This window comes from Macaca thibetana, chromosome 13, assembly GCF_024542745.1.
Source record: "Macaca thibetana thibetana isolate TM-01 chromosome 13, ASM2454274v1, whole genome shotgun sequence".
In the NCBI taxonomy this organism is placed as follows: Eukaryota; Metazoa; Chordata; class Mammalia; order Primates; family Cercopithecidae; genus Macaca; species Macaca thibetana.
In genome coordinates this window covers 4702719-4727950 of record NC_065590.1, presented here as the reverse complement: position 1 = coordinate 4727950, position 25232 = coordinate 4702719, and the positions used below count along the sequence as shown (strand labels likewise).

General features: G+C 44.2%; 1 protein-coding gene across 2 annotated transcripts in view; it reads right to left on the bottom strand.

The window, feature by feature from the left end:
- NPAS2 (neuronal PAS domain protein 2) overlaps positions 1–25232 on the bottom strand; it is a 175505-nt gene that overhangs the window by 69135 nt on the left and 81138 nt on the right. For both annotated transcript variants that reach the window (XM_050755087.1, XM_050755088.1), the window contains exons 2-3: positions 24335–24388; positions 3357–3505 (exon numbers count right to left, since the gene is read on the bottom strand). In XM_050755087.1, the coding sequence (XP_050611044.1) occupies positions 3357–3505; positions 24335–24366 (181 nt within the window). In that variant the 5' untranslated portion in view covers positions 24367–24388. The remainder of the gene's footprint in view (positions 1–3356; positions 3506–24334; positions 24389–25232) is intronic.

Sequence of the window (25232 nt, the reverse complement as noted above, 5' to 3'; positions counted from 1 at the left end):
TGCCCCACTGCACTCCAGCCTGGGTGACAGACCAAGACTCTGTCGCAGAAAAAAAAAAAAAAAAAAAAAAAAAAAAGCGCTGCCACGAAGAGGAGCTTTATGTAGAGGAGTTCCTGTATGTAGAGCTCGTAGAATATTGCGCAGCTCACAGCAAGCCCTGCATGGATGCTTACGGTCAGTATTCTCTACTCTGTTGCAGATGTCTGCAGAGTTCATGTCCATTTGGATTGCAAGTAAAGTGATTGCTTTGCTTTTTTGCTTTAGTCCAAGTTTTGCTCTAACAACTCTATTTCCCCGAAAAATGTTCCATGAATTTTCTGCTTTCTTTTGAGCACGAAATCAGAGACGGGTGAGATCCTGGCATGATCCTGGTTGTGTTTAAGCGGGTTGTGAGGACTAGACCTTCGTCTTATGAAAAAGGCGAGCTGAAGCAGGGCTCTCCCGGTGTTTGGAGGCTGCATTTCTGCTGACTGATCCTTTCCAGGACCCAGATTTGACAATTCTGTCATTCCACAGTGGACAGAGCCCGGCATAAATGTCAGGCTGACGAACTTGATCCCAGCTGTCCTATTTAACAGCTGTCCTGCTTCTCAGTGGCACTGACCTAGTTTGAGTAATTTGCACAAAATATCTTGGCAATCAAACCAACCTGCTATTTCACTTGGCTAAATCATTATTTAGGAAATATAACCATTTTGATTAAATTATCAGGGCGATCAAATACTGCTGTAACACTTCATTCCAATCCTGCTTGATTGGTCTTCCCTGACTTTTAACAAAAGCAATTAACATGTTCTTTACTCTCTCCTGGGCAGCTTTGGAAAAAAATAATATGAGGATGTATCATTACTGTCACATTTTTAATAGGTAGATATGATCATCAAAGAAATAATAAAAGAATAAGAAGTATAATGAAACTTTCTGATGTCCCAGCCGCACCCTCTTTCATGAAATCATCTTGTCTAGGAAAATGTTCAGTGGAAGAGACACATCACTGCCTGTGTGGAAGAACTGTAATTATTTCCTCACGAAGTCTGACATTTCTGACTTATTATGTTTGGTGTCATGATTAAAGAGAAAAGAATTCTGCTCTTCCTGCTTGCTAATAGGTTCAGAGCCCTCTCCACTATTCTGTGACTTTTTGTAACATCCTGGGTGACTGGCAGGGTAGGTGCGATCACACTAACAGGTAAAAGGGTTTGAAGGAGAGGAAAAGGGAGAGAAAATGATTTGAGAAAGACGTGAGTTCAAGGATGGGTTCAAGCGGCATATGCAGGCAATCATGTGATGGAATATTATACACTAATGAAAGGAACCAGCAACAGCACTGGAAGAATGGGAGGAATCTCTAAACATCATGTGCATAATTCATGGTTCCATCTGAATAAGGCCCCAACAGACAAAACCAACCTATGGGGTTAGAAGTCAGCACAGAGGTTCCTTCTTTTGGGAAAGCAGAGGAAGACAGGAAGGGGCTTCTATTTCTTGATCTGAGTCGTTGGTTCCCTGGCTGTGTCTGCTTTGTGATAATTAATTCAACTGTATAGTTATGATATGTATAGTCTCTGTATGTGTTACTTTTATAAAGTATTACAAAGTTAGAAAAAGAATGGAGTGGCAGGATAACTGGAAATCCACATGCAAAAGGATGAATTTTCACAGCCTACCTTACAACATCTACAAAAACAAACACAAAATGGATCAAGTATCTATGCTTAACCTAGTTTAAAATTATAAACCTCTTGGAAGAAAACATAGATATAAATCCTTATTACCTTAGATTAGGCAATGGTTTCTTAGATAGGATGCCTCAAGCACAAGCAATCAAAAGAAAAAAATAAATTGGACATTAACAATTAAAATTTAAAACCTTCGTGTGTCAAAGAGTATCACTTGAAAAGTAAAAAGACAATCCACAGAATGGGGCAAGATACTTTCAAATTCTATACCAGATAAGGGTCTAGTATCCAGAATACATAAAGAACTCTTACCATTCAGGCATAAAAAGAAAAATCAATGATTTAAAAACGGGCCATGGATTTGGACATTTCTCCAAAGAAGATATATAAATGGCCAATAAACACATGAAAAGATCATGAAAAGGAAAACATCATTAGTCATTGGGAAATTCAAATCAAAGTCATATAAGATACCACTTCACACCCACTAGGGAGATGGTATTAATAATAGTTATAATAGAAAAAGACAGTAACAAGTGTTGGCAAGGATGTGGAGAAATTAGAACCCTCATACATTGCTGCTGGGAATATAAATTGGTACAAGCCACCTTGGAAAACAGTTTGGCAGTTCCTCAAAAAGTTAAACACTACCATTTAATGCAGCAATTCCCCTCCTAGGAATACAAACAAGAGAAGTGAAAAATATATATCAACTTACAGATTTGTACATGAATGTTCACAGCAGCATCATTCATAATTTCCAAAAATTGTAAACAACCCAAATATCCATCAACTGATGAATGGTTAATCAAAATATGGTATTAATATATCCATACAACGGAATACTGTTGGTCCATAAAATGGAATGAAGTACTCCTGAGTGCTAAAACACAGATGCTAAGTGAAAGAAGCCAGATACAAAAGACCACATACCGTATGATTCTATTTGTATAAAATGCCTAGAATAGGGGAATTGATAGAGACAGAAAATAGATTAGTGGTTGGCAGGATCTGGAGGGAGGGGGAAGAACGGGAAACGATCGCTAATGGATACAGGGTTTCTTTTCCGGCGTGATGAAATTAGATAGCGGTGACGGTTACATCACCTTGTGAATAAGCTAAAGACGCCTGCACTCTACACTTTAAAATGGTGAATTTTATGGGATGGAAATTATATCTCAATAAAAACACAATGAATGTGACATTAAGAAAATTCATTCTTTTCACTGTATTTTTTCATGATGTAGCTTCAAAGACCAAAGAGTTCGAGGGCAGTGGCAGAGAGGGACGAAAAGACCCACACGGTCTGATCCCACAGGAAGTGAGTACTCAGCCACCGCGTCTGTTCAGCATTGAATAAAAGACACTTATGCCAGGGAGTTTTGATCAAGATGTTGTCACTATGAATGCCACACTGCTTCGGCTGGGTGCTGCCTGTGAGGTTGTTTTGGATTCTCTCGTCTGGCTTATAATGCAATTGGGAGGTGTGTGCCCTCTCCCCACCTAGCCAGAGATGGGCTGATAGAGGGTGGAGTGCCTTTGAAATGGGAAGCCCTCAACTGGTAAGGCTGGGCCTGGCTGGGGAGACAAAACCAACCAGGCAGCCCAGATTGGTGAAGTCATCACCACATGGACAGGGCAGGGAGGAAGAAAAACAGAGAGAAGGGTGACCTTTACCATTGTGTTTCTGCAAAAATCCGATGACCTTTTCCAACACGGTGGTTTTGTCCATTTTCCGTGTGTTACCAGGCAGCATGGAACTGAGCTCTTTGATGAGAACATTGAACTGGTCCCGACGCTTCTTCTCAGACTTGTTTCGAGAAGCTCTGTAAACACAAAACGAGCAGGTTACTGGAACATTCCACGTCACAAAGGCTTTGCGATGAAACAGAAGCACTTTCTATTAGAGCACATTCTATTGTGATCATCTATCTTATCAAAAACCTCTTTCAAGAAGGTCACACTGGCCACATTTCCGAGGCAGGAGGATAGAAAATGTTTTGCTAGACTCTTGGCCACAAAGACAGACGGCATTAATAATCAGTGAGTTCTGACTCAGACGCAAAATCTTATACAGATTAACTCTGAGGCCGGATGCTGCTCACTCGGACTTCATAGAGCTTTCGCTTTCAGAGAGCAAAGGACACACTGCTGACTGAGATGGCTGCGCTCGGAGAGCCCTTCCTAAGACTCAAACCATGTCCCCTTCAATCCAGACCACCCAGCCCGGTTCCGGGGCCCAAGGGGTGGCCAGGTGTCCCATGTGCCACCAGCACATATGTCCTGGCCCCTGCTCCAAAGAGCTCATCGCCCTGTTCAGGGAGGCAAGACGCACCCTGCCCACAACAGCCAGGGCTGTGCAGACCCAGGGCGGACACATGACAGGTACTGCCCATGGCTGTCAAGCTGCTAAGAGGAGATGAACCCTTTTTAAAATGACATGGAGGAAAGTTAAATGCATATTACTAAGTTGGAGAAGCCGGTCTGAAAAAGCTACACACTGTATGATAGCAAGTATATGACATTCTGGAAAACGCAAAACTACAGAGACAACATAAAGCTCAGTGGTTGCTAGGGGCTAGAGAGGGAGGAAGAGAGGAGTTTTAGGGCAGTGAATCCACTCTGTATGACACCGTACTGGTGGATATGTGTCATTACACGTTTGTCTAGACTTGGGAGAATGTACAACACAAAAGTGCACCTTGATGTTAATTCTGGGTGGTAACAATGTGTCAGTGTGAGCTTATCAGCTATAACTAAGGCACCACTCTGGTGGGCGATGCTGACAATGGGGGAGGCTGAGTGTGTCTAGGGAGGGTCCAGGGGGACATGGGAACTCTCTGTGCCTTTCACTCAATTGGTCTGTGAGCCTAAAAATGCTCCAAAAAATAAAGTCTATTTTAAATAAGTGACACCCTGTGCTGCACACCTGTAGGAGAGATCAAAGTGAAGCTGCTTCGTTTGAGGGGAGGGGCCTCCTCCAAGCCACCCAAGCACCTCTGAGGACCCTGAGATCCTCAGGAACTTGAGTAGGGAGTCATGGCTGTCAGGGATGCTCTAATTAACAACCAGCAAGGAACACGTGACGCAGAAAGCCCTCCGGAGAAGTCCAGAAGCAGCGTTACTTGAGGGGCCTCCATCTTCAATGACATGCCACAGGCCCTTCATCAACAATCCATGTATTTGAAGGTGATGCAGGGCTGAGAAAGCTGGCTCACTCCTCCCCAGTTCACTGAAGACAGACTTGTTGCAGAAGTCCGCTCTCAGAGAGAGAACAGGGGCCCCAGAGGCCAGGCCCATAAAACACTGCTGCTTTTCCAGGCACCTGGGGCCCGGGATCATGGTTCCCAGGGGAGCAAATCCTTCACCGGGAGGCTCCTGGCCAATGTGTGGTCAGGACAGAGTGTGCTGCTGGATTCGGACGCACCTCCCTTGGAGCAGGTATAAGTATCTATAGGTAACAGTATCAATAAAGACTCTGCTTCCCAGGACAGCCCTTGGACATAAAGGGACGTATTTCTAAAACCCTTTCCCTAGACACCACGGGGACCCTAACCACTCAGTTTGCCCCTGCCTAATTGCACACAACCTGCCTTGATTTCAACACACACGTTCACAACCCATCTTTTACCTGTCCCATCTCAGTTTAGGCTGTTTCCTGATAACATGTGGGCAATTCTTCAAAGCTCAGCTAATGTGCGCGGTCACCACCCTTTACCTAGGGGTCTTTTCCTGCCTCTCCCCTCCTCCCTGTCTGTTCTTGGATTCTAGATTAAGGGACTTCTACAAAGGCCCTGTCCCTTGCCGAGCCATTCTCTTTACCTGCGCTCTCTCACATCACACACTAACTGCAGGCGTGGCGGCAAGATGTTGCGGCGTCTTGTTGCTAGTCCAGGCTAAAAGACCATGTTCAAACACACGGGAGAGAAGAAAGGAACCCTTTAACTTTCCAAGTGAGTGTCTATGCATTATAAATAATTTTTTGGCCTAGATTTTAAAGAGTGACATGCAACCTCCTTAGCCAAAAAAAGCTCTGTTCCTGTCCTAGTTTGCCCATTATAAATTATTTGTGAGCCGATAACACCCAGCTCATTACTGCTCTGTTCTCTTCTTCAACGGGTGTAATGACGACCAACACGGCCTGACAGCAACTCTGACGAAAGCTCCCATTGTTAGTGACAGAGACACAAGCTTGTTTCCATCCACCTCCGGCTGGGACACACTGTGGTGCCCACTGGAAACCGGTCGCTGTCAGCTGGTTCCGCTGCTCTCAGGCAAGAGAAAGAAAATGAGCCTGGAATGACCTTATTCCCAAAAAGAGGGTCCTCTCGGCAGGCCCTGAGACCACCACACACAGACACTGGGACGAAGGTTTTGAAAGACACCCCAACAACCAAGCTTTGGTTTTTGGTTTTTGAGAGAGAGTCTCACTCTTGTTGCCCAGGCTGGATTGTAGTACTGAGATCTCAGCTCACTACAACCTCCGCCTCCCAGTTCAAGTGATTCTCCTGCCTCAACCTCCCGAGTAGCTGGGATTACAGGCACGTGCCACCACACCTGGCTAATTTTTGTATTTTTTAGGAGAGATGGAGTTTCACCATGTTGACCAGGCTGGTCTCAAACTCCTGACCTCAGGTGATCCACCAGCCTCGGTCTCCAAATGTGCTGGGATTACAGGCATGAGGCACCATGCCTGGCCAGGCTTTGGGGATTTAAGGCATTTTTTAAATTCCATAAAATTCATCCATTTTAAGTGCATAGTTTGGTGTATTAATTGGGTGACTACCACCAAAATCAAGATAAACAACACTTCCCTCTTCCTAAAGAGGTTTCTCCTGTGTCTTTGTGATTGACCCGCCCACCCCCAGCCACAGCCACAGGCAACCACTGATCTGCGGGTAGTTTCACCTGGTCTAGAATTTAACAGCCCTGGAATCAGAGTATACAGTCTTTTACTTTGATTTAGCATGACGTTTTTGAGATGCATCGTGTTGCTACACATATTAACATCCCATTCCTTTTTCCTGCTGACTAGTATTCCTGTGTATGAATATGCCACAACATCTGGTTCATTTCCAGCTTGGAGGTAATAAGAATAATGCCATTCTGAATACTCTGGTACAGATCTTTGTATAGATAGAGGCATTCATTTCTCTTGGGTGAATACAGAGGCATGGAATTGCTGGGTCATCTGGTAAGCGTATGTTTAACCTGATAAGACAAGGCTGCACAAAGCTGGCTACACTGTCTCTGCTTTTCCACCAGCAATGTATGAAAGTCCCTGTTGCTGCAATCCCTGTCAACATTTGGTGTTATGAGTGGTTTTTTTTTTTTTTTTTTTTTTAACTTTAGCCATTGAAATGTTATGGCTTGGATCTGCATTTTTCTGGTGACGAGTGATGTTGGACATCTTTTTACATGCTTAATGGCCATTTATGTATCTTATTTTGTGAAGCATTTGTTCAAACCTTCTGCCTATTTTCCAATTGGGTTGTTTGTTATCTTCTTATTAAGAGAGAGAGAGAAATAATAAAAGATGAGAGAGAGAGAATGAGAGAGAGAGAAAGAGACAACAAGAGAGAGAGAGAGAATAAGAGAAAGAGAGAGAATAAGAGAGAGCAAGAGAGAGACCAAGGGAGGGAGGAAGGGAAGGTATGTGTGTGTTTTAAATATACATGGATATTGACTTTTGAATGCAGGGCCTTCTGTTATCTGTTCTGAAGCGTCCATCATCGGGCATCTTGGGAGTTTGGGTCGGGTTACACAGGTAACATTTGCTGGGCACTTACTATGTATGTAACGGGCACCATGTTAAGAGCTTTACATCCATTCATTCCTTCAATCCTCATGGCAACCCTTTAAGGCAGGTACTATTGCATTTCCATTCCAAGGGGAAGGAGCACGGCACTGAGAGGCCGTGTAACTCACCAACATCACAGGTCTGGGAAGTGGTGGCACAGGCTGCCCAGGGCCCACACTGTGAGGCTGTGCACCCTCCTGCCACTTCCTACAGCTCCCTCCAAATCACTGTGGCATGATCTGTTATGGACCTATGGACCCAGTGTTCTGGGAACACAGAACTGAGAGTGACTAATTCTGGCTGCTTGAGTTTATAGCACAAAAACTAAGCACACCATGCAGAGAAACAGTGCCACACACTAACAGGAGGCTGGTGTTTGCGTTCCCTCTTGGGGAAGATACTGCAGGAAATCAAGGGAAGACTGTGACCCTCACTTCCGCTCCTAGGAGGAGCGGCCTTTCCACACTGCGGTGGTCATCTGTGGTGGTAGGATTTCTGTTCACCAAATATTTCCAGTTTGTCTTCTAGACACAGTAGGATTGCGCTTCCCTGCCCCTTCGCTCGGCCAAGAACATGTAGGCACAAGTGCCATGTGTTGGTTCCCAGGGAGAAGCATGAAGAGTCAGTGCAAAATCTGCCTCATTCCTTTTTCCATTCACCTCCCTTGGTGATGGGAGGTGAAGCCTCTCTCAGCCTGGGTCCTTGGGTGAGGACACTTTTCAACAAGGGCCCAGCAGCTGTGTGATGAGCACATCGGCTTTAATGAGATTTGGGGATTGTGTGCCACACAGCACAACTAGCCTATCTGGATACACATAGTAGGGGATTGAGGCAGAAGGGCACCCATGGGTGGAACTCAAACATCCATTTATTAAATGCAATACAGACAGACCTCCAGGGAAGTGGGGGACAGGTTACCTTCCAGGACCCGTAATAACGGTACATGTTTATAGGGTACAATGCAATGTTTAGATGTATATATACACAACATGGAATGATTGAATTAAGCTAATTACCATATGTGTCACTTCACTTATTTGTGGTGAGACATCTGACATTTACTCTCCTTACAATTTTGAAATATACAACACTGTATGTTGTTATTAACTATAGTCACCCTGCTGTGCAACAGACTTCAAAACCTGATTCCTCCTGTCTAACCGAAGCTTTTTACCCTTTGACTAACATCTCCCCACTCCCTCCCCCTTTGACAGGGCCTCTTCCACTTCTGACTTGAGGGTTCTCTGGACCAGGGCAATGAGAGACAGGAAGAATATCCTTTGTTCTATATTCTCTGATTTGCACCTTCTGTGCACAAGGCGCTCCATCAAGCAATATAGAGGAGGCACCAGGAAAGAGGTCTTGGCCCTCAGCTAAAAGCAGCTCAGTGTCTAGAGGAAGAGACTGAACTCACTCCTCAGAAGCTGGTACAGGGTGTGCAATACACTACCGCCCGGTGAGAAGTTCCAACGAATTGTCAAGGGTGTTCACCAAGGAGGGAGCCCAGCCAGAGAGTCCCCAGAGGCAAGCATATGAGATAGCTTCGAGGGGTGCATGGTCAGGAGTGGAGAGGACAGCCCAGGGGAAAGCCAGGTGGTCAAGTTTGGCAGCAGAGTCGGGCTCAATTGGAGAAGGAAAGGATAGGGTGGGGAGGCAGGGGGAGGCTGATGACACAGCTGTGAATGGCAGACCAAGCAAACCTGGTCTGAGCTTTTGGATGAGTGGGGACAGGGAAAGGAAATGAAATGAGTCCTCAGAAAAGGATGAGGAACCCAACTTAATGGGAAGTGAGTAGAGACAGGAAGGGTCCAGCAGGTTCCTCCACCCCAAAGCACAGCACTGCACTGCTGCTCCCAGGCGACCACAGCAGGGGATGCAGGGAAAGAGCCAAGTGAGGTTCAGTCAAATTTCATTAGTCTCGAAAAAGTGACGCTGACGCTGGATGCTTTAAAACGTTTGTTTTTGGCCGGGCGCGGTGGCTCACGCCTGTAATCCCAGCACTTTGGGAGGCCGAGACGGGCGGATCACGAGGTCAGGAGATCGAGACCATCCTGGCTAACACGGTGAAACCCCGTCTCTACTAAAAAATACAAAAAACTAGCCGGGCGAGGTGGCGGGCGCCTGTAGTCCCAGCTACTCGGGAGGCTGAGGCAGGAGAATGGCGTGAACCCGGGAGGCGGAGCTTGCAGTGAGCTGAGATCCGGCCACCGCACTCCAGCCTGGGTGACAGAGCGAGACTCCGTCTCAAAAAAAAAAAAAAAAAAAAAAAAAAAAAAAAACACGTTTGTTTTTTGTTTTTCCTTAAAATTAACACACAGCGAGCCTTTTTCTTCAGGGGCACGGTTCTATGCGTTTTAGCACATGTATAAATGTGTGGAACAGTCATCACCATCAAGACACGAGACAGCTCTCTACAAAACTCTCTCAGCCCTCCCCTCCCCAAAAACCCTGGCCAGCTCTCCTCTGTTCTCCATCCCTATGCTCTCTTTTCGAGAATGTCATAAAAGTATAATCCTAGAGCATGTAACCTTCTGAGCCTGGCTGCTTCTACCCAGCATAATGCCTTTGAGATTTATCCAACTTGGGTCTGTCAATACCGTGTGCCTTCTCGTTGGTGAGTAGTTTTCTACTGTGTGGGTGTTCCACAGCCAGTTTATGCATTCACCCATTGAAGAAATTTGGATTGTTTCCAGTTTGGGTAATTATGAATAGAGCTGCTATGCCCATTGGTGTACAGGTTTTTCAGTGAATGTGTTTGTATTTTTCTGAAGAACCCAGGACTAGAACATCTGGGTCATATGGAAACTACATAAGAAACGACCTAACTGTTTTCCAGAGTGGCCATGCCATTCTACCTCTCTACCAGCAATGTAGGAATGATCCAGTGTTCTACAACCTTAAAGGGAATTAATACTATCAGTACTTTATATTTTAGCTAATCTAAGAAAGTTGAGGTGGTACATTATTAGCGGCTTAATTTGCATGTCTCTAATGGCTAATGGCAGTGGACATCTTTTCACTTTTTTTGACATCTGTAGACCCTCTTTGAGGAAGCATCTGTTCATATCTTTTGCCCATTTTAAAATTGGGTTGTCTACTTCCTTACTATTGAGTTTTGAGAGTTGCTTGTATTTTCTGGACACAAGTCTTTTGTCAGATATGTGATTTGTCAGTATTTTCTACCCAACTATTGCTTGCTTTTTCATTCTCTTAATAGTAACTTACAGAGTGAGTTTTTAATTTTGATGAGGTCCAGGTTAACAATTTTTTCTCTTATGAGTTGTACTTCTGGTGTTAGGTCTAGGAACTCTTTGTCTAATCTTATAGACTACAAAGACTATCTCCTATCTTTGTTTCTTATGATTTTATAGTTTTATGTATTTTACATTTAGATTTATAATCTATTTTAAGTATTGATTTTTATTTCATGAATAGATGTTGCATTTTGCCAAAGTCTTTTTCCTCATCAATTGATATAATCATGTGATTTTTCTTTTATAACTTCATAACATAGTGGATTACATTGATTTTTGAATTCTGAATAGCCTTGCATTTCCTAGATAAGCTCCACTTGATCATAATTTAAAAAATATATGTATATATAGTTGGATATAGTTTGCTAATGTTTTGTTGAGAAATTTTGTATCTACACTTATGAAAAATGCTGTTCTGCAGATTTCCTTTCTCATACTGTCTTTGGGTAATGCTGGTATCATAAAATAAATTGGAAAGTACTTCCTCATCTTCAACTTTCTGGAAGACTGTGAACAGAACTGGTGACATTTCTTCTTTTAATGTTTGGCAGAATTCACCAGTGAAATCATCTGGGTCTGGAGATTTCCTGTTCAGGTTTTCAAATACAAGTTCAATTTCTTAGTTATAGGACTCTAGGTTTTCTCTTTCATCTTTTGTGAGTTTGGTAGTTGTGGTTTTTAAGTAATTGGCCCATCTCATCTAAGTGGTTGGATTTTATGTGGATCTAATTGTTCATAGTATTTCCTTATGGCCCTTTGAATTTCTCAGAATATCTAATGATACCCCTTCTTATTCCTGCTATTGATAAATTGTGCCTTTTTCAATCCCTTGACAGACTTACCAATTTTATTGACTTTATATTATTTTTATTATTTTTTTTAGATGGAGTTTCGCTCTTGTCACCCAGGATGAAGTGCAATGGCATGATCTCGGCTCACTGCAACCTCAACCTCCCAGGTTCAAGCGATTCTCCTGCCTCAGCCTACCAAGTAGTTGGAATTACAGGCACCTGCCACCACGCCTAATTTTTGTATTTTTAGTAGAGACGGGGTTTCAGCATGGTGGTCAGGCTGGTCTCGAACTCCTGACCTCAAGTGATCCCCCCACCTCGGCCTCCCAAACTGCTGGGATTACAGGCATGAGCCACTGTGTCCGGCCAATCTTTTAAAAAGCCACCTTTTAGTTTAGTTGATTTTTCTGTATTGTTTTTCTGTTTTTAATTTTACTACTTTCTGTGTTTATATCTAATTTCCATCTTTCTTGCTGTGAGTTTATCTTACTTTTCTGTTTCTAGTTTCTTAGGGTAGAAGGTTACTTGTTGATTTGAGACCTTTCCTTTTTTTCTAATATGAGCATTTAATGTTGCAAGTTTCCCTCTAAGCATTGCTTTAGCGGCAACCCACTAATTTTGAAATGTTATATGTTCATTTCTATTCAACTAAAATATTTTCTAATATCGTTGAGACTTTCTCTTTGACCCATGGATTACTACAAAGTTCGTTGTTTAATTTCCAAGATGTGGAGATATTTTTCCTGCTATCTTTCTGTTTCTACTTTTTCATCTGAATTTATTTACATTTGTTTTATGAAGCAAGGTTTGGTCTACCTTGGTAAATGTTCAATATGTACTTGAAAATATGTGTATTCTGCTATTGTTGAGTGGAATGTTGTACAAATACTCATCAGATTCTGTTGGCTGATGGTATTTTTCAATTCTTCTATATCCTTGCTGAAGTTTACTCTACTAGTTCTATTCCTAAGAGGAGCATATTAAAGACTCATCTAACTTCTTCAGGTTGTGCTTCATGTACTTTGAAGCTTTGTTTTTAGGTGTATACATATTAGAATTGTTATCTGTTCTTGGTGAATTGATCCTTTATCATTATGTAATGTCACTCTTTATTCCTAGTAAATTTCATTGCTCTGAAATCTATTTCATTTAATATTAATAGAACCATTCTGGCTTTCTTTAATTAGTGTTTATGTGGTATGTCATTTTCCATAGTTTTACTTTTACCCTCTATCTATACCATCATATTTGAGTTAACTGTCTTGCGGACAGCATATATTTAGGTGTTTAGGTTATTGAAAAAAAAAATCATTGCAACAAAATCTGTTTTTTAGTTGGCATATTTAGACAATTTGTATTTAATGTAATCACTGATATGCTTGGATTTATATCTTCTGTTTTAACATGTTTTCTGTTTGTTCATTCTTTGTTTGGGTTATTTCCCCTTTCCTGATTTCTTTTGGATTATTTAAACATTTTTTAGTATTCCATTTTAATTTATCTATTTCTTTGCCCTCTACATTTCTTTGTATGACTTCTAGTAATAATTTTAGGGAGTGTAATATATAAACTTGTCTTTTCAAAGTCCACGTAGAATATTTTATTATTTCAAATGGAATCTAGAAACTTTTCACTATACAGCCCCCTCTACCTTCCCCCCTTTTTTATGCAGCAATCGTCTTATGTGCTGTCTATACATACACTGAATACCCTATCAGATTATGCTGTTTTTGTCAAATATTTACCATTTCTGTTATTCTTCCTTTATTCTTCCTATTCCAAGTTTCTATTTAGTGTCATTTCCTTTCTGCTGAAAAAACCTTTAGTAACTCTCTCAGAGCAGGTCTCTGGACAGGAAGTTTTCATTCATTTGAGGATATCTTCATTTTGCCTTCATTCCTGAAGGATATTTTCACTACATGTAGAATTCTGGATTAATAGCTCTTTTCTTTCAACATTTAAAAAATATTGTACTCCTATCAGAAGGCTTCCCTGGTTTCTGATGAGAAATCCATAGTGCTACTAAAATATGTTCCACATGGCCAGTCTTAGACCTTGGGTGGTGGTCTATTCTGAAGTTCAGACCTGAGGGTCTACGGTATGCTGCTTAAGATCAGATCCGTGCAGATTCAGCTCAGGGGTCAGCGCAGAAACTCACAACCAACTTTATAGAGTCACTTTCCTGAGCACCTCCCTCTCTGAAATCTGCCCAGTACCTTCTGGTTCCCAGGCTCCCTTTCTGTTCCATTGGCCAGAAAGCTGGCTCTATTTATCCTGCGCTGCCTCATACTACCTACATCTGCGCTTTCATCTGGGGCCAAGCAGTAGGAAGATAGACAGCAAGGGGGAAGAAAGCAGCAGGGTTTCATCCCACCCTCTTGGAAGTGTAGCTGCTCTGTCTGGAGAGAGGTTCCCCACCCTCTGCATAAAAGTTTTCATGTGGATTCTGATTGTCATTGCTGCTCCTGCTGTGCTGCTGTTGGAGGATTGCTTCCAGGATATAAGGAAATAGAGAAAAAAACAAAAAAAGGACAGATTTAACCTTGCACAATCTGAGCATTAGGAGACCTTGTTCCTGCTCCTTAAGCCAGTATTAGAGCTCTTGGTCCTCTCTCTGTCAGCAGAGGCCCACTTCTGGGTGTGGGGCATTGAGTCTATGCTAGGAGATATTACAGGGGAAAAAATGGTGAACTCGCTGCTGGTTTGGTAGTGCTTCCCCAATCTGCACCCTACTATTTACTCTTCAGGGTCCTCAAATAGCTGTTTCATGAATTGTGCTCAGGCTTTACAGCTGCATTCATTGTAATGGACAGGACGGAGTAGGCTAACTCCATCTTACCAAGATCCAAAACTCTCATGTATCTTTTCATATATTTTTTAGTGAGTTTGTAAAAGACCCATAGGAATCAAAGGGTGGGAACACAGAATATAAAAGCCTGGTGGCAGGGGCTGTTAATAAGATCCTTTTGCAGAAAAGCATATGGGGTGAGCTGGACTATAATTATAAGAGACTCTTGAAGAAACATATTTCTGGGTAGTTCTTGCAGAACAAAGAGAATGACAGATGAACTGGGCAGGCCCTTCTTCCCTTGGTATTAGTGTATCACTCTGGAATGAGCTAACATTAAAAAAGCATCAAAAGGAATCCGCCATTGCACATCAACATGGAGTTTTACTAACCCAATAAAACTACTGTCCTATGCTTCCCTACCCTCTGAGAGGAGATGTGCGCCTCAGGCGTAGCTCTCCAGAACTCTGGAATTCCAGAGGAGGGTTGTACTTGCAGCTCAGGATCCAAGTGAGTCCTAGCACAGCAGCCCCACACTCTTACAAAGGGGCTGTGTCTATGGTATTTCAGGAGGGCCGAAGGAAGAAGAGTCACCACATAGTGCAAGGCAGGAGAGGGCCATGGTTCCAAGGCAAAGCGCCATGCACACGCCCACACCCACACCCACACCCACAACCCCTCAGGTTTCTCCCACAGGTGGAACCTTGGAGGATTCCAAGGATCCCTTCTCTGAGAGGATTTCGTAAGACAGATGCATATTATATACACCATACTCAACGCTTCTCTCCCCTCCTTCTTGGTGAAGAGATGACACAGGTGTGCACACTAAGTGTGCAAGACTGGACTTCACACCCAGCTGCCCAAGAGGCATGACTGTGGCTGGGATGGGGATCAGGTCCTTCTGAGGGGCCTGTGGCACAGAGGAGGAAGGAAGATGCTCATTTCCCATCCTGCTGGGCGAGGCCCTGTGCCAAGAATAGTTTGAGCATGCAGGTGAATGTCAACATGCACCCCTAAGTTTGTGTCCTTGGCCCTCTCTCTTCCTTAAACTCACAAGAACATGCATAGTGGTCCAGGTGCATTTTATACATCACCAAAAGTCCTATGTTTCCCTTGGGAAAAAATAAAAAACCATTGAATTGGAATTCCTCATCTTTGAGCTGGATCAGGAATGAGGATAAAAAGCAGTAAAAAGAGAAAAGAGGGGGAAAAAAACTACCATTCCTAGCAGCCTCTTCCTTTTAATCCATTTCAAGTGTGGACTGCTCTGGCTGGCAATATCTTCAGCTTATGCATCTCTGGCATCCATTGGGAAACTATCCATAACATCTATGAGGCTTCCCTGCTACTAGGATGCTTTTCCTGGTGCCTCTTCCCAAGGATGCCATCTTTTAAACTGGCTCCACTAAGTCTAGTTCTGTTAACTGAGTTAACAGAGACATCCTGATGGGGGAATACAGAAGATGCTCTCTGAATCAAACACAGTTGATCAAATGGAGTGAAAGTTCATAAATTAAATGCTTTCCAATCGAGTTGGAAAGCTATGTTCAGAACTGCTGAAGGAAGCACCAGCAGGCTGCCTTGCTGCCAAAAAGAGCTGGTGTTTGAATAAGAGGCACAGTGGTAGCTATGCAAACAGATGTGCAGTTCTCTGAAGAGTGACTTCTTGTCCTTGGAGGGTCTCTATGGTGAGGAGCTAAAAGCATTCTATGAGGCATCCTATTTTCATGTTCCCAGTTCCGACCGGGAGATGAAGAGTGGTGGAGGGAACAGGAGAATCCAGACGATTTGGCTTGGCTGAGATGAGCATTAGACAGGCTTCAGAAGATGTGAGTTCTCATCCTCGTTCTGCATCTAAGCCAGGAGAGAGTAAGCAAGGCACTCCCAACCCCACAGACCTCAGTTTCCTCTTAAAAAACAGTGAGGACATTGATATGGTGATTCTGACATACAGCATTTTAAATTCTCGGAAGCTCTCTTATCAAAAGATGGGTTCTAATTCTCCTTCCCTTGAATATAGGCTGGCTTTGGCTATTGGCTCTTAATGAATAGATAGCAGCAGCAGTGACAATGTTTGACTTCCAAAGCCAGGGATTAAGAGGAGATGGAGCTTCCCTATGACACTCACCCTTGAATGCAACCACGTGTTGTGAGGAAGCCATATCTCCATAGGGAAAGCTACTTCTAGTGGACGTGCTGGTTGAAAGCCAACATCAACCAAAGGTGTAGGAGTGAGCGCATCTTCAGAGGGTTCTACCCACCATCTTTGAGCTACTCTGGCTGATACCACCTGGAACAAAACAGGCACTCCTCGCCAAGCCCTACCCTAGTTAAAGATCCATAAGCAAAATGAATGCCATTGCTTTAATCCCTCACACTTTGGGGTGGTTTGTTACATAGCAACAGAAACCCAGAATAGTTCATGCCTAAACCAAAGACTCACTGATACCCAGGTTTCTTCTAGATGGGGAAATCTGGCGTATCTTACCTGGGGTCACTAGCTCTGCATTATAGGATGGGACAGGAACTGAAAAGGGTGCAGGGCTAGGCTTCTCAAATCTGAGTTTTATAAACGGAGCAAACTGAACCTTTCTAGAAGGCATATCAGGACTAGGCCTTATCCTTCTTTTGTAGTCTCCACAGTGCCTAAGACTGAGATTGTAGAAGGAACACAAATTTCTGGTAGAACTGAAATATACCAAATAGGTGCTCACAGTTTTAAGAGGCAACTGCAGCATGTGATGCTCAGTGAAGACAGTGCTGACCATAAAAGGTGAACTTTTCTAAAGAATACATTAGAGCTGGTCATCCACATTAACAAAGAACATCTGTGAACATTCCTATTAAAACAGAATGGAAGCCGGGTGCTGTGGCTCACGCCTGTAATTCCAGCACTCTGGGAGGCCAAGGCTGGTGGATCACTTGAGGCCAGGAGTTTGAGACCAGCCTGGCCAACATGGTGAAACCCCATCTCTACTAAAAATACAAAAATTAGCCAGGCATGGTGGTGCATGCCTATAATCCCAGCTACTCGGAAGGCTGAGGCAGGAGGATGGCTTGAACCCGGGAGGTGGAGGTTGCAGTGAGCCGACATCGTGCCACTGCACCGCACTACAGCCTGGGCAGCAGAGCTAGACTCTGCCTCAAAAAAAAAGAAAAAAAAAAAAAGAAATTGAATGGAAAAGTATGGAAAAGGCTGATAGGGAATATGCTATAGTATTAACAGTGGCTATCTCCAGGTGCTCTGATTATAAATGATCTCTGTGGCTGGGCAGGAGAATCGCTTGAACCCGGGCAACGGAGGTTGCAGTGAGCCATGATTGCGCCACTGCACTCTAGCCTGGACAACAAGAACAAAACTCCATCTCGATAAATAAATAAATAAATAAATAAATAAATAAATAAATAATCTTTGCTTGCATCTTTAAACATTTCAGAATTTTTCAAATGTTGTTTTGGAACTTTTTATGTATAAGAAAATGTAAAATTATAATGGGAATACAGCTGACATATCTATTGCCTGAGATAGTGTTGGTCAATGGGTCTTCTGTGGAAAATCATGAAGAATTACTCGAAGAAAGGGGAAGGACCATGCCAGAGGAGGTTATTTCCTTGCTGCTATGTTTTTATTTTTCAAGATAATTTTTTAAATGCAGGATTGTATGATTTTTGGTTATTTGCTCATTGCAGTCTTAGCACCTTTAATATGCTGAGAAGCCCTGACATTCTCCACGAGGGAGAAACAGTAAACATACACTCCACGATTACTTTGGGGGCATTTCCTGGGATTAATATTCTCCAGAATATATTTTGGGTAACGTTGGCATAAAACAAGGTCCATCTAAGGTCAGTGCAGTCCCCCTCCTGTGCCCAGGCTTAGAGCCTGGAGACAGGTGCATAATTCCTCACTTCCATAACCCAGGCAGCATCCCTGCACACTGAGGCCACGGGGTTTGGAGGCATCACTGGGCTCAGAATCTCAAGAATTTTGGTGTAAGAAGAAGACATGAGGCTGGGCATGGTGGCTCACGCCTGTAATCCCAACATTTTGGGAGGCTGAGGCAGGTGGAACACTTGAGGTCAGGAGTTCAAGACCAGCCTGGCCAACATGGTGAAACCCAACTCTACTACAAATACAAAATTAGCCAGACATGGTGGCGGGTGCCTGTAATCCCAGCTACTTGGGAGGCTGTGGCAGGAGAATCACTTGAACCCAGGAGGCAGAGGTTGCAGTGAGCCGAGATCACACCATTGCACTCCAGCCTGGGCAACGGAGTGAGAGTCTCTGTCTCAAAAGAAAAAAAAAAAAAAAAAAAAGATGTCATCTGGCTATGTGGGGAGAAAAGTCACCCCAGCAGGGCGGGCTGATGCTATCCTCATCTCATGGAGAACTTGGGGAACTATTGCAGAGACTTAGCAAAGCGTCTGGGGGTGACTGAGAGCAGCTGAGGCTGTCTATTCTCCCGAGAAGCAATGGAACAGCTTTACTCTTAACCACAGTTAGCAGAAAGTGTCTGGGCCCAAATGGGAAGCTGGCCTAATTTCATAGTGACTCTTAGTTAACGGTAACACAGGCACCGTTTAATTGGAACATGATAGTTAGGAACTTGTCACCAAAATTCTAAAAAGAAACGTTTAGCCTTTTCTAAAGAAAGGCAGCATTTTCAAGTGGTGCATTCCTGATCATCTCTTTTCAATTTAAAATTTACTGAAATTATTGAAAAGGCTTCAGTAAACTGCCTTTTGCCTCAGATGCCCCCAGAGAGGTTCTGGATCTCCTTGAGCAAAGACATTTCCAAGTTTCTAAGCCTGCCAGGCACCACGCTTCTCTGACAACTCCTCTGAGCCAATCAAAGAATGCTAGCAGGGTAAAAGCCAAAAGCCCCCAGCAGAGGGAGGCCCCTTTTCCATTCCACCGTTTACTGGGCCACAGGAAGAATTAGCATTCTGCCTGCAAGCACAGTTCTACTTTCCCCTTTGTTTTGAGAACAGAATCACTCATCTGGAAATTACAAGGTAATATACACGAATCGCATGTCCTATTACCTCCTGCATTCTCAAGATGCCATTCTCGCGATGCCTGCTGCTGCCTTAACCATCAAACAAAACAAAGAGGAAGCCTCAGAGATGTGTTACTGCCATTTTTTCCCCCGTGTGGGAGCTTATGATGATGTAAGTAAAACCCTATCCAAAGCCTATGAAAGGAAATCACAGCAAAATTAGCACGACAGGCTCCAGCTGGGGGAGCATCAGCCCACTGTCCAATGCTGAGGGCCCGGGGTTCTCACTGCACTGTGCCTGCATGCAGGGGCACTCTCCGAGCGTGCACGGGGCTGGAGTCCTCCACAGGGGCTACAGCCTTTCTGGGCACAGCTTTGCTTTCAGACCCACAGAATTTATGTCCAAAGAAATGGTACAAATGAAATGAGAACAGTCTCTCTTCTTTGCCATATTCCTCTCCCTGAAAGAGCAACTGGCTGAAAGGGTTGAGCTTACAAATTTCGATCACCATCCTGTCTTGGCCTAAAACAGACTCGGCAGCAAGTGTTTTCTTTTTCTTCTTTACGCTTATTTTCATGAATGCATCTCTAACTCACCCAACAGCGCTCTGAGGGCGGGATAATGCTATGTATCCTCATCTGTAGCATCCACTTGCTCACCACATCACTTAGTTAACAGACACAGATGGGATGGTCTCAGCCATTCATTGGTCCATGTCATTAAACGACCCTATCCTTTTCCTCTACCCTGGGGGACCAGAAGAAATAACCAAACGTTCTGAAATATCTGCTTCTGCAAAATGGCACGCGCAGGCTTCTTGTTTGCTGTGTTTGAACTCTTTCCTCTCATCTGAACCACTTTGTTGACATTCAGACTAAGAATTAGAGTGAAAGAATCATAAAATTGTTCAGTTGATGCTTCAGAACCAGCATCTACTTTATTAAGAGCCCCAAGAATCAGTGAATCTGGCCTGACACTCTCGATTCTCACAAACAAAGGCAGCAGAGCCATAAACTCACCTTCTACTCTCCCTCTCTCAACCAAAGGTATAGGACTACGGAAACCACCTCACAGCTGACTGGAGAGAGGAGGTCATGGACTCATTTAACACTGGATTAAAGGAAGAGGTGAATATGAAGCAGTTTCTTCCTAGCCAACAGGTGCTCATTTCTGTCAAGAAATGGAGTAACTTTGCAATACTGCAAAGTTAGACAACTGCTCTCTTTGGAAAGCAAGAATTCCTATCAGAACTTACTGTCTTTACCCCTTGGGAAGGTGGTGACTCAAAAGGAGTGGCTTCAAAAGGAGTGACATTCCACAGAATGTCATAGACGCTGTTAGGAGCCCAGACTTTAGAAACAGATGCGCGCATTTGAATCCCTGCCTGCCGCCGACTGGCTGTGCGATCCCTGAGCCTCAGGTTTCTCAACTGTAAAATGGGGCTAAGAATAACCTAGTTTATGAGGAGGTGTTGTAAGGCTTGCAGAATGACTGCATGTAAAATGCTCCAGGCAGGCTGTGAGTGCTTTGCAAATTTTAGCTTTCCCTATCAGCACTGGGTACTGCACTGTGCCAGCAGGTTAGACGCAGCTGCATTTAATTTCTGCAATGAGTAGCTACTATTATCACCCCACTTGACAGAAGAAACTGAGGCTAAGAGAGATTTAGTGACTTGCCCAAGGACAGACAGTAAACAGTGGCAAGAGTCAAAGCCAGGCCTGTCTGATTCTAACCATGTGCACTTCCTGCTACCCCACACTGCTTCCTGGGTGACCATACATGCACGTGCACACATACACACACACACCCTACAATACTCTTTCACAGCAGAATTAGAAAGACATGCTTGTAACTGGAACACAGAAGAAGCTGTGAACTTCATTATCTAGGGATTACAAATATCTCTCAATCAAGCTGTTTTCTTCTTGAGTACAAGGACTATATTTTTGCATCTTCCCTAAAGAATAGAGCACTCAGTTCTGAACACACAATAGACACTCCATTAATACTCTCTGGATTTACACGGAAATTCACGGAAGAAAGTGGAACTGTGCCCTTGTTTGGAATACTTGATCAAACAACCCAAATATACCATGAATTCCCTAAAGCATCGAAAGCCTTGCCTAACACAAAGCATGTTTTCTGGAGACAATGAGAGTTTTGATCTCAAGCTAAACATTTCTAATCTCATCAAAAATAGTGGGTGAGTGAAAACAATTCATGCCAGGCCTCCAGGTGGGATTAGGGGAAGGGCCTCCCATGTTACTGCTATAAAAACTACTTTGAAAAGAACACAATCTTAGGGGGTGTGTGTGTGTGTGTGTGTGTGTGTTCCCAAGTGTTAGGAGGGGTACTGCATCCTTGCTATTTCTGGGTACCACCAAACGCTCTAAACCCCTTTTTCCATCTGAGGACAAGGGAGGAGTGTGGGCCCCAGCCTCACTACACAGGTCTCTGTGCAAAGATTTCCAAGCAGAGAAGTTTTGGGGTGGGGGAGGTATGCTAATGGCCCAAAGCAAATGGGGAGGGGAATGAATGAAAAGAAACTGCATACAAACTGATTTATTTCTAGGAACTTTTAGCCCAGATTTTTTTGGCATGTCTATATTTGCTGATTTCTGCGTATGGTAGAGCCTAAACATGCATTTTTATCTCTTCCTGATTTAGAGGTAAGCAGTGCAGGAGAGAAGCAGCGATAAGACTAGAAGGGGTTTGGAGGGTGATATTAAAGATGACGACAGCAAAAGTAAAACTCCTGTGGACTCCTTAGTCACGCTAGAATACAACTCTGTCTAGTCAGCCAGGTAGATTGGGTTTGGTCTTATATGAAGAGCCTCTTGTGGTGTGGGGATAAGAATAGAGTCTAAGCTCAAAGAAGTCTGTATTGAAGTTCTCATTCTGCCACTTCCTGGAACTTTCTGATCTCTGACAACGCACTCAACCTTGTTGAATTTTAGTCTTCTCACCTGTAAAATGGGAATAAGAATGACACACACTTCAAAGGAATGTTGAGAAGATAAAATGAGATGATGCACATAAGAGGACTTAGCTCAGTACTGTGGGCACCCAGAGAATGCTGGCTACCACTGCTGTTCTCTCCATCATTTCTAGTAAGAATGCCCTGCGCTTGAACCCAGGAGGGGGAGGTTGCAGTGAGCCAAGATCGTGCCACTACACTCCAGCCTGGGCAACAGAGTGAGACTCCATCACGCACAAAAAACATTGCCCTGTAAATGTGCTATTGCAAAGTGTGCTGCATATTCACACACATGTAACGATGAATACTTAAAAAGTGCTACTCAGTGTATTTTGTAGCTAATTTCCAAAATAACCAGTGAGGAAAGCAGGACAGACATTATGACCCTTGTGTTTGCAGGTGAGAAAACAGAGGCTTTGAGGGATGAGGGGTCAGTTGGAATTCATCAGCTAGCACAGGGCAGGCCAGGAATGCAGCTCACATCTGTCTCCAGTGCTGCATCCATAGCTACGCTGGAGGAAACCAAAACACCCCAGAGGGAGGAATTCTACTCTGATCTAGTCTATTCATCTGTTGCTTGGGACCCAAGTGGATTTTGCAACCCTTGTAGGTTGTGACCTACAGTTTGCAAAGCACCTGGGTCCAAATGCCAAGTGAAGGGCCCGTCACTTCAGCGGGGGAGTTCTTTGTACTGATGCTGGTGTGAATTTTTATTGCAGAAATTTTCAAACATATGCGAAAGTAGAGATAAGAGTACTATGAGTTCCCAGTGCCGATCTCCCAGATTCCTGAGATGAAGGCTGTTCTGCCTATACCTGTGGCCATCTCCTCTGCTCCCTGATTTAAAGGGAATATTGGGGGAGTTTAAAACAATCCAGACTCCCCCTATGCCTTGCAGGCTCAGGTCTGGCAGGTCTGGGGGTGGCCGGGGATTTGTGGTTCTCATGGCTGCCTCCCTAGGTGACATGGAAGGACAGCTACCCTGCAGCCACAGAGCTGGGTGGTACCTGGGGGCACTACCATTTGCAGGTGACAAGCAAGTAGTGGGTTCTGTGAAGGGAAGTGGGCAAACCCTTTAGCTCTGCAGGCTCATGAGGCTGTCACAGAGAACGGAGAGCCCTGCCGCACACACGTGGTGGCAGAGGCAGAAAGGGGTGAGATCACAGTGAGGAGGCTGGTCCAGTGGGGCTGCAATGAAGGGTGTCTCCAGAGAGGGTGTCCCCTGCTGCCGAGGCTCTGTGGCTGGGCCTCCACCCGAATGACCTGCAGTGAGCCACTGAGGAGCTTCCTGCTCACGGTTTTTTCCCCAGAGCATGGCACAGGGACTGCTGACTCAGGTGAATCGTGTGAAACTGATGACATTCGACTGTTCCTGACCCGCTCCACGTCACCGTTAGGATTTCACCGTTTAGGCATTCAATACATGTCCAATGAAGGAATCAACATAGACAGGTTATCAGTGGCTCTCACGTGCCAGCTGCCAAATTCATATTTCTAGTTGACCCAACCACAGTGCAAGGTGTCTATGACATCTCCAATCTACAGCTGAGGAAACTGAGCTAATCTACGTACACAAAAGTGCTTAGCACAGTGCTGGGTGATGACTGCGTGCTCACTGTGTGGCAATGATCATGATTATTATCCAAAGCCAGACAGAGCTCCGGCGACCGAGTTAGGACTTGAATCCAGGCCCGCTGGACTCCAGTCAGCCTGCCTTGTCCAGCAGTGTCTGTCCTGGAAAAGCAGTAACCAGAAGCCCTGAAAGATGACCAGTGTCAACAGGGGTACAAGGGAGCATGACAAAAACCCAGACCACTCAGCAAGTCCTAGACAATGTGTCATTTCACACTGAGGGGCAGGGCTGAGCGAGCAGTCTAGAAGGCTTCTCACGGAGCACTGCAATATGTCATGGAGACAGTGTGTCCTGTAGCTGCCTGTCTTGCTGGTGGCCTCACCTGCACAGAGTGAAAGCCGGCGAGATTCTGCCAGGCAGACCCTTGGGGGTCAGAGGGCTCTACTGAGGAGGGGGACGGCTGCATCTTACCTCTTGGCTCTGTCTTTCTCATCTTCATCCATGAGATTTTCTATGCAGTTTTTCCTGTAAAAAAAAAAAAAAAATTAATTAAAAAGAATGGATAATTACCGTCTGCTTCTAGATCTTTCTTAAAAGTCTTTCAGGTTGTCATCATTTCGGTCTTAGCCCAGCGGTTCTCAAACTTGTTGGTCCTGGCACCCCTTTACACTCTCAAAATGGACTGAGGTCTCCAAAGCACTCCTGTGTATGTGGGTTAAGGCTGAGAAATGTTTAAATGCACAGGCACTCATTTCATCGGGCATCGGAGCAATGAAGTCATCAGATGTCAAGCAACTTCTGGAAGAGTCAGAACACTCATGTTGCGTACACTCATGAGACAAGGAGAGCTCTTTTAAAAGGAGAAATAACGAGTTAATTATATTTTGAAAAAATGTCTTGACCTCAAGGACCCCAAGGGTCTCCAGACCACACTTTCAGAACTGCTGTCCAGACTTGCTCAGTGAAGCAGCATCTGTTCCTCTCAAGCCTTAGGTCACACGCACCTCCCAGCGGCCGCCTGGGATCCGTTAGTGACGCCACAGCAGGCATTGTTCACTCCTGCTTGCAGGACCCCAGTAGCCTATGACATCCTGAAGGAGAGGGTTTGTTTATCTGTCCATTCAAACCACACAAGCTCCTCTGACAGGCGGCCTGGAAGAATCAGCCCCAAAGGAGTGTCATCCGCAGTTCCTCCCTTAGGGCATTTACTCTCCTTGAGACAGCGAAGGTGCACAAAGGTGAAAGATTAAGTAACAATCCGGGAATGTTCTTCCTCACCGCCTGAGCCTCTATTCTCCCAGGCCACTGGCTTGATGCTTCTCAGGCCCACAGACCCAGCTTCCCCTCCTACCACACACAGGCCTGGGTT